General features: G+C 42.5%; 1 protein-coding gene across 2 annotated transcripts; it reads left to right on the top strand.

Annotated features, from left to right (window-relative positions):
- Positions 1 to 4: 4 nt before the first annotated feature.
- LOC118781749 (cysteine--tRNA ligase, cytoplasmic-like) lies at positions 5 to 13,915 on the top strand. 2 transcript variants are annotated; one of them, XM_036534786.1, is made up of 23 exons: positions 5 to 56; positions 590 to 720; positions 1,583 to 1,674; positions 1,802 to 1,890; positions 4,850 to 4,946; positions 5,062 to 5,160; positions 5,535 to 5,684; positions 5,843 to 5,983; positions 6,070 to 6,158; positions 6,255 to 6,376; positions 6,481 to 6,593; positions 6,754 to 6,882; positions 7,118 to 7,247; positions 7,709 to 7,812; positions 7,929 to 8,026; positions 8,323 to 8,512; positions 9,246 to 9,314; positions 9,432 to 9,513; positions 9,754 to 9,834; positions 10,963 to 11,030; positions 12,207 to 12,266; positions 13,001 to 13,084; positions 13,228 to 13,915. In XM_036534786.1, exons 2-23 carry the CDS (start codon positions 603 to 605, stop codon positions 13,354 to 13,356), a joined length of 2,334 nt encoding a protein of 777 aa, XP_036390679.1. In that variant the 5' UTR covers positions 5 to 56; positions 590 to 602; the 3' UTR covers positions 13,357 to 13,915. The 2 variants fall into 2 exon arrangements, with proteins under 2 accessions (XP_036390679.1, XP_036390678.1); XM_036534785.1 differs by having other exon boundaries at positions 36 to 56; positions 587 to 720.
- The last annotated feature ends 1,690 nt before the right edge of the window (positions 13,916 to 15,605 follow it).

Raw genomic sequence — 15,605 nt, 5'->3', positions numbered from 1 at the left:
CGATAGATTGTACATTAGAGCCATGTAGATGGCTCTGGAGTACATGAAATCCCAAGGTAAAGTTCACACAACGTAGAGTTTCGTCCACAGATATGCATCAGTTTTTCTACAATACTTTCATATACTACGACAAAATGTTTACCCTTTGATCCAATGTTCGAGTCGGTGTATGACTTTTCCCCTTAACTTTGAGCAGTTAAATATATAGTTTGACGTATATGTTGGGTACATATTCAATCAAGTAAAGATATCTAACTTCAAAATAATGTTAGGTAAGCCCAGGTCAGTCTTCGGGTAGTTGCCACATGTCAAATCAAGTGTTTAAAAATGTATGCAACTCCAGACATGTTTCTTGTCAAGCATATAGCAAAACTGTTTTTAATGATGGCCCTTTTGTATCAATACACAGTGCTTTTCACTTCATGTGGTTGGTAAATAATTATGTAAACCTCAGAAATACTTATAACGCAAAGAACCTTTAAATATATCAGTAAGCGTTATTTCACAGTTTAGAGGTCATGTTTAAGTTTTTGTAAGTAAATATCTCATGTTACACTACTAATTTCCTTTTAAAAAACGCATTCAGCAGTGCCCTTACCAATATGGCTACGGGGTTGTGGAGCCGGCGAATGGAGGAGGATATGAACACGCACACCTCTTCCGGACACGTTGCGTTGCATCAGAATCTGATCACAGACATGGCAGATTCAGGAGAGTCGGGTAAGCTGGGAATGTTACCCTGTAATTAGCTATTGTAAATGAATATATTTAGTACTGAAGGAAATCTTCCATTCTTACACCTATCAAATGGAGTGGCTCCTTAATGCTACAGCCAATATGTACCTTTTTCTACTATGAAAAACACGTTTCATGTGTCGCCTTGGCCTCAAACAGCCGTTGACAGATGGAGCTGTACCTACAGCTAGTTAGCTTGCTGTGCTGCTTGCTAGCTCGATTAAACGACTCGTCAAGCTTTCCGTTCATAAAATTAGCGATCCGTTGTCATTCGTTGTAATGTATAGCTAGCCAGGTATTTGATGTAATTAAATTAAAAGGTATGGCACTCTAATTGTTCTGAATAGCCTTACCGTTAGCTCTGTCATTTTTAAGGCGAGGACAAGCTCACCAGTGGGGTTTCACTTTCTCTTTTACCGATTTATTCACTTTTAGACTTAATTATAATTCTGTGCTTGTGGATTTAACAGGTCTATCTGCTGTTCAGTGAATTTATTGATTAAATCGAAAAGGGTTAAATAAGAGTCCACTATGCTTCTTACAATCCGCCATAATGTCCGCTAATGATTAACATGTTTTGCTGTAGTAGAGTTACTCCTAAACATACAAAGCGCATGTTGTTTGGTTTGGGGGGGGGGTCGCAATGCCTGTGTGGAAAGTGGGTTTGCTGTTGACCCCTTCTCCAGGCAAAGGTGTGCAATGTTAAAAACATGTCTTTCGTGGTGTGCCTCTCCCCTGAACCAATCACGTGTCCTAAAGAAGTCCATTGTGTTGCAATGGTGTGTCCGATTGGATGTGTTTGAGGATGTCCTCTGGCTTGCTGCTGAAAACGGTCCCTTTTTTTCAGCAAAGGGGAAGAGGGCCCAGCCCCCGTGGTCACCACCAGCTGGAACAGACCCACCTAAACTCCGCCTCTATAACAGTCTTACTCGAACAAAGGTGAGGCAGTGCTGTTTCCCCAAGGCTATACTGTTTGATGAGTCCTCACCATGGTAATGTAAAGGGTTAATAGGTACAGGAGGTGGTAGGTGAGGGTTCTGCTGATTGATGCAACGTTTTATTGCAGGAGCCATTTGTTCCACAGAATGGGAAGAAGGTGCTGTGGTACTGCTGCGGACCTACGGTGTATGACGCCTCTCACATGGGCCATGCCAGGTAAGACTCAATGCAGCATCCAGGGTATGAAGCAGTGTTTCAGAATGTAGCCATTTTGCTACGTGTTGCATAAAAGCCAGTTTTTTGGAGAACATGAAATTAGAAATTAGGTGTTGAGGAAGTTAATACTGGCTGCTGTCCTCTTTGTTACTGGAAGTTAGCACCTCTGCTACTATAACACGCATGGCATGCATCATTGGCCTGCACAGCAGACAAATGTGTTGTGTAGGTGCTTATTTCTCAGACTGGAAAGAAGAATTTAACTTTAGGATTCAAGGTCATGATGCTTGAGTTTGGAGCGTTGCTTGCCTGTGACCTTTCTGGGGAACAGCTCAATCATAGTGGTAGTTTCTGCAGGTCTGTGCGTTTTCTTGCCCTCACCAAGAAATATGTGTGGCTGACGTGACAATAATTAGACACCTACAAGTGCAGAGTGTGGAACCTTGCGTGATCCAGCAAGACCCTCTCCACACAGTGTCTTGACACATGACAACAGCAAGGTAGATGGTTCCTGTGCATCCAGGCTGGCTTATTTATTAACCTAAACTGAAGGAGAGTGGGCTTTTTGGGGCATGTTACACATTCATAAGTCGGCCTCATGAGGGTGTGTGGCTGGCAATGTACAGTGGCTTCAGAAAGTATTCAGAGCCCTTCGTGTTTTGTATACTTTTTTGTTGTATAGACTTAATCTAAAATGGACTGTATTCTCCTGGCTGTCAGTCTAGACACAATGACAAAGCTGTAACGGAGTGTGCCCGAGCGGAGAGGTGGTCAAGACTGAAGGAGGGACAACTGCAGACAAAAGTTTCCAATTTCAAACTTTTTACATTTACATTTATTTATTTAGCAGACGCTTTTATCCAAAGCGACTTACAAAAGTGCATATAGTAGGTACAGCGACAGTACGGGGACAGGATGTGTACAGTTCCACAATGAGACAGTTCTCAGCTGAGAGCAAGGTCTGTTTGAGGACGCAGTACTATCAGATTTGTACAATTACAGCCTAAAGGGCAACTAGTACGATACACTTTCGAACGGCAAAACTTCAACAACTTCAAACGGCACAATGAGCGTCAGGGTAAAGGCGGCAACAAGAGACAAATTTAAAAGCACAATTTAAAAAGCACAGCAATTTTTTTTATTTTCCTTTAGGCTACCGGCAGGGTTACAAGCATGCAAACACACTAGACAAACAAACAAAACACTTCAGCAAAGAAAAGGAAAAGAAAACTGAGACAATGCCCATATTCTAACTAGGCCCTATTACACAGGTCCCATGGCATGACCTCTCACTTCAGAGGCATCTCCCCGTCTGAGCTACACAGCAGCCATATAAAACCCCGGTCTCATCCATTGCACATAGATAAATCAATTAATTACTACACACCATATTTCATTGCTAACAGCACCTAGGCAGAACACCTTCCTTACAAACAATCAGGTGTTTATTTTATCAATGCCCTTATACACTTCTTTGACGATTAAAATAAATTCGCACGGAGCACCCCTGCACCAATGAGCGCTTCCATATCGGAGCGCGAAAAGAGCGCAGAAAAAGCTTCCCCGTCCTGCACCCCAGTTTGCTCGCTCACATGCAGAAGACAACAGGAGTACAGGAACCACCAGTGAGTAGATCGATACATTTAGAAACAGCATAAACAGGCAACCAGCAAGTGTTCTGATGTTCAATGTGCGCACTAAAAGAACTCTTACATAGCCGCTTTAAATAAACTGCGATTCTAAATGAATGTACCGTGTTTTGCGTCTTTCCTTGTTTCTGATACATGACAACTTTTAATTGCTATCTCAGACTAACTAAACCCCAGACCTACCAACAAACACATTAACATCATAGAAACCGATGGTAAAGCATTATTTGCGGTTTCATCGTGTCATTGTTCATACGGAGGCGGAAAAGCCACCGATCCCAGTGACGGACGCACTGCGCTCCGTCACAAAAGCAAAAAGATTTATTTTAAATTTATTAAAAAATGAAATCTCAAACATTCAGATCATTTCTTCAGTACTTTGTAGAAGCACCTTTGGCATGAATCGCAGTTTATAGCTTTCTTGGGTAAGTCTCGACAAAGTTGGCGCACCGGGATTAGGGCAGTTTCTCCCATTCTTCCTAGCTGATCCTCTCAAGCTCAGTCATATTGGATGGGGAGTGTATGAACTGTCATCTTCAGGTATCTCCACAGATCAAATCAATTTGCCACAGGCGGACACCAATCAAGTTCGAGAGACATCTCAAGGATATTCAGAGCAAACAGGATGCACCTGAGCTCAATTTGGAATGCCATAACAAATGGTCTGAATACCTATGTAAATGAGGCAACATCAGTTTTTGATTTTTAACAAATTTTCTACAAAGATGTTTTTGCTTTGTCGTTATGGGTTATTGTGTGTAGATGTTTAATCCATTTTAGATTAAGTCTATAACACCACAAAGTGTGTAAAAAGTGAAGCAGTTTGAATACTTTCCGAAGCCACTGTATGTCTGACTAAGTAGTTTCCCTGTGGTTCATTTATATATATAAAGCAAAGAAGAGGATTTTTTGCACAAGAGGAAGGACACCAACTTTTCTGACAGAGGACTTTCCCTGTGTGTTGAAAGAACTTTCCTTGTTCCGCTTGTTTGAAGAAACAAAACTAAAAAAGAAACAACAGAATTTTTACAATATCCCAAGTGTAGACCTTCCTGTGTGTGTATGTGTGTTTTAGCTGTTAGGTTTAATGCAAGACAGGCTGCATCCGTCATAAAACCTTTAATGTGTGATGGCCTGTCCTTATCTTTGTAATTATGTGATTTCTTTGAAAATCCTTTTTTGATTTACCTATAAGACATGAAGTGTTAAATGGAATTGTCTGATAAAGCACTCAGACATTTGTCAGAAAACAGTCCGAGGAGGCCTTTAATGATTCCCCTTAACTTAGCCTGGACTTCTTTTTACTTCAGATCTTACATCTCCTTTGACATCCTCCGAAGGATACTGACGAATTATTTCAAATATGATGTCCTCTACTGCATGAACATCACAGACATTGATGACAAAGTAAGAGCTCTTTTGTCTGTAGATTGCATCCATCTCAGCTTTGGTTTGGAATCATTTAGAGATGTATCAAACAGGTCTGCTCAGCACTTTTTGGCCCTCATGTCCTGCTCAACAGATCATCAAACGAGCTCGACAGAACTATCTGCTGGAGCAGTACAAAGAGAAGAAGCCAGGTCCCTCCCAGATTCTGCTGGACGTACTGACTGCAAGAATGGTGAGAGGTTATGGACATACAGAACCAGAGCAAAGTCATTGGTCGATTATCCCAAACAAATTAGCAGTGTTGAAATGAGTTCAATTGTTAGTCAATATGATCCATAAATATTAAACATACGTTTATTAAATGCATGTTTCATGTTCAAGGTACATTTGAGTAGTAACAATATTTTGCTAATTGGTAGAATACATCCCTGGGTGTATTACATTATCTTTATATCTGTTCATAGGATTTCTGAAGTGATCTTGGGGAGTACGGCGTCTTCATAGACTGAGATGTGCCTATAATACACCGTTTTGCAGTGCAGCTTGTTTAGATCCCTGTGTGGGTGTTTGGAGTGTTCAACCAACTGAACTGCACTCAATCATCAGCCCTTTCAGGCCAAGCTTGCAGAGACAACAGACCCTGACAAAAAGCAGATGATGGAGCGATTGGATGTAGCAGTGACCATGGCTGTGGGCCCCCTACAGGCAGCAGTGCAGAGCAGAGCCACAGACACTGTCTTACAGAGCCAGGCTCAGGTAGGGGCTTAACACAATGACCCAACATTTGGTGCTACTCCCATTATCTTATTATCATTAGTATATATTTAAATAATCAACATACTTTGATCTGTGTTTTGTAGATTTATGTGTTAATATGTGTACTAATTTCACTGCTTTGATGTTCATCCTCAAAGGTGTTACTAGAAGAGGCCAAGGATCTGTTGTCTGATTGGCTAGATTCTCAGTTTGGCAGTCAGGTCACAGAAAACTCCATCTTTTCCCTTCTGCCAAAGTATTGGGAAGGAGAATACCACAAGGATATGGATGCCCTAAATGTAAGAGACTGTTATGAGAGACTCTCATCTGCTGTAATTTCAGCTTGTTTCCCATTTGGTTGACAAACCCATGCTGTGGTCCTCAGGTTCTTCCCCCTGACGTTCTCACCCGAGTGAGTGAGTACATGCCTGAGATTGTGGACTTCGTGAAGAAGATCATAGACAACGGTTATGGGTGAGCAAAAGAGCGTTGTCTTTCAGCTTCTGTCTGTCTCCTGCTCTTTGCTCACAGGCCTCTGAAGCCTCTGGAAATGTCTTTTTTTCCTGGCAGGTATGTGTCCAGTGGTTCAGTATATTTTGACACGACCAAGTTTGATGCTAGTGACAAGCACTCATATGCGAAGCTGGTCCCAGAGGCTGTGGGGGACCAGAAGGCCCTGCAGGAAGGAGAGGGTAAGAACAAGGAAGAGGGAACAGGGAATGGTTGCTTTATTTGGTGATGGATGGCAGCAGTACAGAGGAGCTGCCGCTATGCTGAAACTCTGGTTGTTTTGCAGGAGACCTGAGCATCTCAGCAGACAGGCTGAGTGAGAAGAGATCTCAGAATGACTTCGCGCTGTGGAAGGCCTCCAAACCTGGAGAACCCTCTTGGGACTCCCCCTGGGGAAAGGTGAACTTCTGCCTCTTAACCACATGAGCAAGGAGACCAGGTCATCCATTTACACAGCTGCCACGATTAGTGTCATATTTACGTCTTATCTTTTCGTGACCTCCTTTCTATAATTGCTTATGTGCTGGTTCTAGAACTGCCTGTTTTTGCATTCTCAAAGGGACGGCCGGGCTGGCACATTGAGTGCTCTGCAATGGCTGGCTCCATATTGGGGAAGTCAATGGACATCCATGGGGGAGGTTTTGACCTGCGGTTCCCCCATCACGACAACGAGTTAGCACAGTCTGAGGTAAGGAAGTGAAGATTGTGCCCTTGCTTGTGTTGATTCAGCTAATTGGGTAAACTCATTTAAAGTATATAGATGGGTGACCCCAGCTGTGGGTCGCAGTCAAGACGCCTCAGTACTCCTTGGTCATTCCAAGGTCACGGTTAAAATGAGGAGTGAGGGATGGGGGTATAAAACAGGGTGAAGAACTCCATGTCTGTCCAGCAGGCTTACCTCATGAGGGTTTGCTTTCTCGCAGGCCTTCTTTGAGAATGACCACTGGGTCCGCTACTTCCTGCACACCGGTCACCTGACCATCGCTGGTTGCAAGATGTCCAAATCCCTGAAGAACTTCATCACCATCAAGGATGCCCTGGCAAAACACTCAGGTGACTTCACCAGCGCTAGGTTATTATCTTAATGTAGAATCTCTCTGTGCGGTACTAATACTCAACCCTAAAAACAGGGTACAGTTGCTGGGATGGCAGACACTGTACTTCACATTCAAAGTTTGGTCTCTGCACTGGTGGCTTGAAAGATCTGTCAGGAACTCCTTAGGTTCTATGGTCTGAATGGGAGTGAATCTCCTTAGGTAGAACAGCAAAGAATACCAAGTGTGTGGAGCCCCTAGTGTAGACAGCAGTGGCAGCTAAGTGGTATTAGCCTATACTGGCTGTTGTGTGTGAAATGGCTAAACCTTTCAGACTTAAATTGCTTAGTACTGCGGGAGATAATGCATGAAGCTCTGTTGTTTCCAATACTGGGGTGTTTCCTGTGAAAGTGTGATTGTGCCTGTGGGAGTAGGACACTTCGGTTTATGGCCATACCCAGTCTCTCTGTCATTCCTCAGCCCGCCAGCTGCGTCTCGCCTTCCTCATGCACTCTTGGAAGGACACGCTGGACTACTCCAACAACACCATGGAGTCGGCCATCCAGTATGAGAGGTTCATGAATGTGAGCGAAACGGACCGCTCTTGAATCAGTTGAAGTCACTTGACTTAATGTTATAGTTTGCTTCCATTACTGAGTCTTGCTTTTGTCTTTGCGTGTATGTTTCTCACTGCATGAAGGAGTTCTTCCTCAATGTCAAGGATATCCTGAGGACACCAACAGACATCACTGGCCAGTTTGAGAAGTGGGAGGCAGCAGAGATTGAGCTGAACCAGAGGTATACTGAATATTTGTGTGCTGTGTTGAGAGGGCTAAATTGATCTGATGTGAGCTGATCTGGTTGTATACTTCCCCCTAGTGTCCACTGTGTGCTTTACAGTCCAGTGTAAGGAATTGATTTGAAAGAGCATCCCTGCTGTAACTCAAAAAGGCATGTCCCTTCAGTTCAACTTTTTTTGTTCAACTTCTGTTCATCGCTGGGGTTGTGAATAATTTAAATCATGTGTGGGAGACTGTGGGATATCTCATCCAAGGCAGTTAGCTTGGCTAATATCCTTCTGTCCATGCCCCCAGTTTCTACAAGCAAAAGGCTGCTGTGCATGAGGCGCTGTGCGACAACATCGATACAAGGACGGCACTGGATGAGATGCGAGCATTGGTTGGCCAGAGTAACACCTACATCGCTGGCAGGAAGAGCACCAAGCTGTTGCCCAATCGCATGCTGCTGAAAAGCATTGCTGTCTACCTCACAGATATTCTCAAGGTATGGGGGAAGTGCAGCAATGCTATTAGTGGGACACACAAAATCACAAGACCCAGCTGAAATATTGTGTTGGATGTATGGTTCTGGTATGGCTGCCAATGTCTTCCAGTTAAAAAGATACCTGGGCTTTTTGTGAAACCCATCTAATAGGTACATTTTTGTTACAACCAAACACTGGTTTTAAACTTATCTTGAAATTATGGAATTTTTGGCTAACAATCCATAAAATGGAAAAGTGTATGGCTAGCAGCTTGTTAGCTTTGTTCTTTGTGTCTACTCACTTTTTAAATTACAAAAGTTTAGCCAAATAGTGCCTCTGTAATTTTCTATGGCGATGCTCTGTCTTTTATTATCTTTTCTATGTGCATTAGTGTTGAGTTGATCCTGTAAATTGCTAGTTTGAGAAGTGGGTAATCCTTAAGAGTTGATATGCTTTTTATGTACTATGGTGTGTGTTGGTCGAAGATGCATTTGCTGTCTTGCACACTATGATTATTGATAAGGCTAAGTGAGTAGGATATGAATTAGTTTTGAAACATATGAATAAGTGGTGGTGTTGCCATTGAATAACATTGAATTCCTGTTCAAATCACACCCCATATAATACTGCTCATGTTATGTGCATGGCATAGATATAATGTAAATATAGAAAACTAGAGATACTTTTCAGAGGAAAGGTCTGGGCACACTCTAGATATATGTTCAAGGTGCTGTTACTCTCTCCTTCCTCTAGACATTCGGAGCGATAGAGGGAGCTGAGCCTATCGGATTCCCTGTGGTAGGAAACGGGCAAAGCGTGGATGTAAGTCAGAAGAATCGTGGGGGAGTGACCCATCTCACAGACACTTCTTGTATGATGTCTTGCCATTACAGAATGGTGTGTCACCAGTTCGGTTGACCTCATTTCCTTTATTCACAGCTGGAGAGCACTGTGATGCCCTACTTGAAGGTGCTGGCAGACTTCAGGGAAGGCGTCCGGAAAATTTCCAGAGAGCAGAAAGGTGAGCACTGCCCCTGCATGCTCTACATAGATCTTTGAGGTGACTTACAAGGGTCAACATTGTAACAAGCCCACATTATCATTTCAAATGCTAGGTGTGTGTCAGAGGGTGTTTGTCTCGGATTGACCACAAGGTGGTGCTACAGTTTGTGGTCTTCACCTGCAAGATCTCTGTGCTGCCTCGTTTCTGGAGCAGTAGATGAGTAATAGTTTGTGGTTTGATCCCTCCCTGCCTCTGCAGTAACAGAAGTCCTGCAGCTGTGTGACGCAGTCCGTGATGACATCTTGCCAGAGCTGGGCGTGCGCCTGGAGGACCATGAAGGTGAGTGTTCACTGGTCGACCACCCCAGCACTCCTGTCGTTGGTGGTGTCTTGATGTAGAATGTGCTCTTACACCACTTCAGCTTCTACAGCACACCTACTCTTAAAATGCACCTAGGGAAAGTGTTCGGCTGGACACACCAAGATTTTTTTTTTAGTAAATCAGGTCAGGTAGAGGACATTGATTTGCTCTTTGAGTTCACATGCACAGCTGTAGCTCATTAAAAAGGCATATTGAGGGTTTTTTATGAAAAATGACATTTATTTGAAGTCCCAGTCACTTTCAGCGGTTGATGGGTAATTGCAAGGGACACTAATGAATGGATCTGGATCTGACTTCCTCTGCGTTCACAAAGAGGAACAGAACTAGAAGATCAGTACTGCCTGGATTATTCTGTGTACGTTACCCATCAAATTGCAGTCAGCCAAAAGCCTTCTGTTGAATATATTGTGTACCAGGATCATCATCCCTGGTCTTCCACAGTGATTAAATGCTTTGTGGTCTTTCTGGGCTGGTTTTTATTTATGCTGACAGGTCTTTATTGACCTAGACACTCGTTTATTAGGGAATTGGCGCACAGTATTCCAGAAAACACAGTGGTAAGGGAGGTTTGTGCCATTTCCTGGGACACAGCTGTCTGCCTGCTTGCCCAGTCACCCCTCAGAGGTGACATTGCCAACCACACGTTGTGCTTGAGCAATGGTTGTGTTCGCTGGTCGGCACTGTGCAATGCTGCTTCAGTTTTGCAGAGGCCTACATTCACCAGTGTTGAATGGACTACTGGCTCACATGCGTGCAGTAGAGTACCCGGCGGTTTAGGCTTCATTCCTTGAGCTATCAGGTGACCCTCTGGGTGCTATTTACAGGAAACAGCGGCCCTGTTTGTGTTCTTGCAATGAATTAAAGCATTTTTGAAGTACTGGAAGGGTTCGGCCCATAAAAATGTGCACTCAGAGTTGAAGTGAGATTGAATGGAGCCCCTGTCCTGTTTCAGAATGCTGCCTTTCTCTGTCTGACCAATTACACCATTTACTCCATTGATTGTTCTCTGATTCATGAGCAGTAAGGTACAAAGCAGAAGATCACACGGTCCCCCCTTCCCCTCTCCCCCTCTGTGTCCCTGTCCAGGCCTTCCCACAGTGGTCAAGCTGGTGGACAGAGAGACTCTGCTGAAGGAGAAGGAGGAGAAGAAGAAGGTAAGAGATGGCAGGCCCATTGATCAAAGACAGGGTGCCGGCTTTTTGGCACCCTGTCTGGCACCTTGCCCTTGTCAACAGTGCTCGCCCTTTGTCCTGTAGGTCATCTCAGCCACAGTAAGTGGATTCGCGGTGCTCATTGGAATATACACCTCAGCATCATTGAACAAGCCGTTCCTCCTGTAGTCAGTAAAATTTCAGTGGCATCTTGCCAGCAGCACAACATGGATAGTACTTCTCAGACAAATAGAGAATCCTGTTGTGTCCATCAATTGTTGGACCTGTTTTGAGTTACAGCTCTATTGCTTCCATCGGAGCATCATCACCACTCTCTTAGCTCCCAGAGGGCTGGGTTTGTAGGGGATGCTTGCATGTTGTGAAAAAAGTTTCAGATATTCAGGTTGCCCTTTGCTGTTGTTAGCAGAGATGTTTTCCCCTCTGCAGAATTTGCAGTTTTCACAGTCTGCATCCAAGTGATGTTTTGGGTTTAAGCTGTGATTTTGATTTGAACAACAGCAGGGTTTGTGACACTCTTCTGCATGTTACTATAAGTGCAGGCATGTCTCCATCTTGGAGTGTGATCCACAACCTCACTTTTTGGTGGAGATGCAGATAACTCTCGATTTGCAGACAATTCCGATGGACTGGAGCAGATTCAGATTATATTGTCATCACACAAGTTATGAGTCAGTTGGAAGAATTGCTGGTAGCAGTGAAATCACAGTGTCAAAACATCTCAGAATATCAAAATGCATTTAGTGAAGAAATTATTTTAACAACTGAAACTATTTTCAAAAGTGTCCTGGGTTGTTCTGTGAGAGAATTAATCCCAAGGAAAATCTTCTGTTTGAATGTGTCAGATGTTTCTCAGTAAGACTTGTATGGTTATTGACATATGCATGATGTGTCTGTCTAAGCACATATTGAGACATTTATTTTTAAATACACATTTTTCTACACACATTTTACCTTCAATGAAATATTCATTCATTCAACGATAATTGTATGGTAAACTTTTGACTTTCAGAGAACAGGCCCTGGTGACATTTAACCTTCAGAAATACTAATGTAACATAAATATAAAAATATGCAGCATTTTATTGGCAAGTCCATGCTTCTCTGTGGCCCAGTGCAGACCCGTGTTAAGCCTCACACTGCTCTGTTCATTTCTCTTAGTTGGAGGAGGAGAAGCAAAAGAAGAAGGAGGAAGCAGCACGAAAGAAGGAAGAGCAGGAAGTGAGTGCCCGACTGCAGCTCAAAAACACTGCAGCTGCTGACTGCATCATCCCTCCAACTGAGCCGTTCTTTTTCACCTCTGAAATTTCACCACTGAATTTGAGATTAGTAGGACCTCCACACAGTATCTCTGCTATTGTGTGTGCACAGTGAAGTAGTTGTATAACTAATAGTTGTATATATCCATAGCCTACAATCAGGTACACTTTAACTCATGCTTATTGTGCAATAGCTGAACATAACTAATAGTTGTATATTTCCATAGCCTGCAGTCAAATTTTTAAGGTTTAACTCATGTTCATTGTGCAATAGGTATTCATATATACCTCATTCATTCCATACTTATTCCATGTATGTGTCCTGTACTACTGTTGTTGTTTGTTGTAACACTGCTGTTTTTTTGTGTTTGTTGTTTTGACACTGTATGCAAACACTACGACAGACACTGGAACCAGAATCAAATTGTATGTGTAGAAGCATGTTTGGCCAATAAATTCTGATTCTGAATCTGATTCTAATTATGCAATTAGTTGCCTTAAGTGATCCCTCTTAAAGGAAGATGGGGGTAGGGTTGTACCAGTAGTAGTACTTGTCATTACTTTCAGTGCACACACTAAAAGTCCCTTGTAAGTCATGAGTCCTGGGGAAGTGGAGGGTGAATATGTGCATTGGTGTCAGAATGCTGTGAGTGGATGGATATTGATGTGCTTTTTTTCTTTTTCTTTTCTACACAGGCGGCTAAGCTGGCAAAGATGAAGATTCCACCCTGTGAGATGTTCCGCTTGGAAACAGACAAGTATTCCAGATTTGATGAAAATGTAAGGATACCATGATGTCATTTCTCAGACTATCACATCAGGGGATGGGCCTCAAATATGAGACAGTCTCAAGTTCAAATACAGAGCATGGGTTGGTCCTTTCAGTGTGAAAATCATTGTTTCATTTTTGTGTGTTTTTGAAGGGTTTTCCTACACATGACCTGGAGGGAAAGGAAATCAGCAAAGGACAGACCAAGAAGCTCCGCAAGCTGTACGAGGCTCAGGAAAAGCTGCACAAGGCATACCTCGAGATGGGCCAGAATGGTAGCTGAGGCTGCTGGGAGATGATCCTGGCCACTGATCCCCTCTCCTGCCCGTCCCCCAGGCAACCCTGCGTTCCGCCCACAGCGTCAGTCCGTCCAAAATGCGGTCGGTGGATCCCCACATGCCCCAGTAGTGGACCTCGGACTGAGCTTGGTATTTGTGGTACTCCTTCCCACAGGGTCTGTTTTTAAATGATATCATCCCCCTTTATTTTGCTGTAAAAATTGTGATGATGTGAATTGCATAGTTGTCAGAGTTGTCAGTATCTTAGGAGATGTTTTCTAGCATTAAAAAAAATGCAGACGTTCAACCACTACTGACATATTTTTTTCCCACATTCATTTTTCTAAATGCCATCTGGGTTGTGACCTCTGAGAGATAAGACTGTCAAATGGTCCCATGCAGTCAGCAAACGGAGCAGGAGGGAGACATTTAGTGACTGGTGGGGTTGGTGTTCTGGGTACATATCCGGACATCCAAAAAGGGAAAAACAATTGTATTTGCTCAGCCAATCCATTATTTTGTAATACAATAATTTAAAGGTTTAAATAAACTGACTATTTTGTGCACATATTTAAAGTCATTATTCTGTGCAATCAGTGAATTTCTGAAATGTGGTCTGCATTGCAGGTTCAGCAATCCCTTTTTAATCTCATCACTCTCAGACTTGCAGGCCAAAGTGCCATGAGATGTTTTACTCATATTTATGGCTTTGTACTGATATTTAGTGTTAGACTCTCAGTTCATCAATCTGCATACTCATGACAAATTTGTCCACAGCCAAGTCTGAACAGTGAATAAGGTGGTTTTGAGGTATGTATTACAATCACAGAAAAACTGCTGATCTGTCAGTGTAGTGGAACGAGATTTAGTGCTATTGAAAGATCTTGAGTGAATTGGTTGCACGGCAGCACTGTTTAACAAAACACCCAGGCCCAAGAGAAAATCATGACTGCTGAGCGTTAACATATTCTTGGAGAATTTATTGAATTATTTATTTATTCAGTGACATTTCTATTTGCCAGTGTTATTTAGTGTGTCTGAGCCTGGACAGGGTACACTGTCTACAGGACAGACTTGTTCCTCCTCATCTGCCATCCTCTCTGGAAGCTTCCTGATTAGAATTGTCAAGCTGTCCTGAGTCAGGCACATTGGCAATCTTTTTTGTTGTTGTTTTGATAGTGACTAAGGACTTCTGCTGACAAGAAAGGATGAGGACCTAGTCCAAAAAATCACAACAAATCTCAATCAACCTTGACACCAAATGCACAAGACCACAAAAAGATCATGTCTCTTGTGAAAGTGAAAATTTTACTATATATTGATGTGTAGATGAAGTGTGATAAAACGCTGTCCTTGTTTGTGGTAGGCAGGAAAGGAATAGCCACTAAAATGTGGCTTACAGACACTACGACACTTATAGTATGTGAAATGTGCACATCAGGAATTCATTTTTGTTTTGGTTTGTTGTTAATTTCTATTACTTTTTTCCACTCTTCTGCTTCATCTTATACCTTCTGTTAACAGTGCTTGAGTTGAAAATTCATGATACTATTCATGATACTACCCAGTAGAATCATGTTATTTTGTACGTCACTTTGGATATAAGCATTTGCTAAATAAATAAATGTAAATGTAAAACATTGTATTATATGTACAACCATGTTACTGATAGAATGTACTACATAAGACTGTGGATTGGAAGAGATAGGGTCAGACTCATATTGTCTAGTAATTATACCTGTATAGCTGGTCCGCAACACTCTAGCTGCATAATTGCCAGTGCTTTCTACCGCTGCTTTACAACAGATGACAACCGTCAGATGACCACGTTCTCTTCTCATGGTAAAGTTAATAACAACATGAAACACGTACAGTAAAGAGTAAGTGGTGCTCTGTTTGATATCAATACTTTGAGGCACTTGTTTTACAACTGCGCATGTAGTGGCATGAGAAGAATGTGTGATTTTAATGCAAGGATCTTGATATTTTTATACATGGAAAACATTTTTGTTATAGATGCCAGTATCACTGCAGACCCTTTTTTTTTCTCGAAATATCTATCTACAGAAAACTGGATTGTTTAAGTGGCCCCCACTTTTTCAATGCAGTGCGTTCTTGTTCCTGGAAAATACATTTGTAAACTGATGCAACAATCAATATTTTCACAATGAATCACATCCACAGTAACCACATTTGTAGTATTACCCATAATACATTGTGTGCCAAAGGAAGACGATAACCTGCAGTTTCTTAC

Source organism: Megalops cyprinoides, chromosome 8 (genome assembly GCF_013368585.1).
Source record: "Megalops cyprinoides isolate fMegCyp1 chromosome 8, fMegCyp1.pri, whole genome shotgun sequence".
NCBI classification, from domain to species: domain Eukaryota; kingdom Metazoa; phylum Chordata; class Actinopteri; order Elopiformes; family Megalopidae; genus Megalops; species Megalops cyprinoides.
This window is presented reverse-complemented; position numbering and strand designations above follow the sequence as displayed.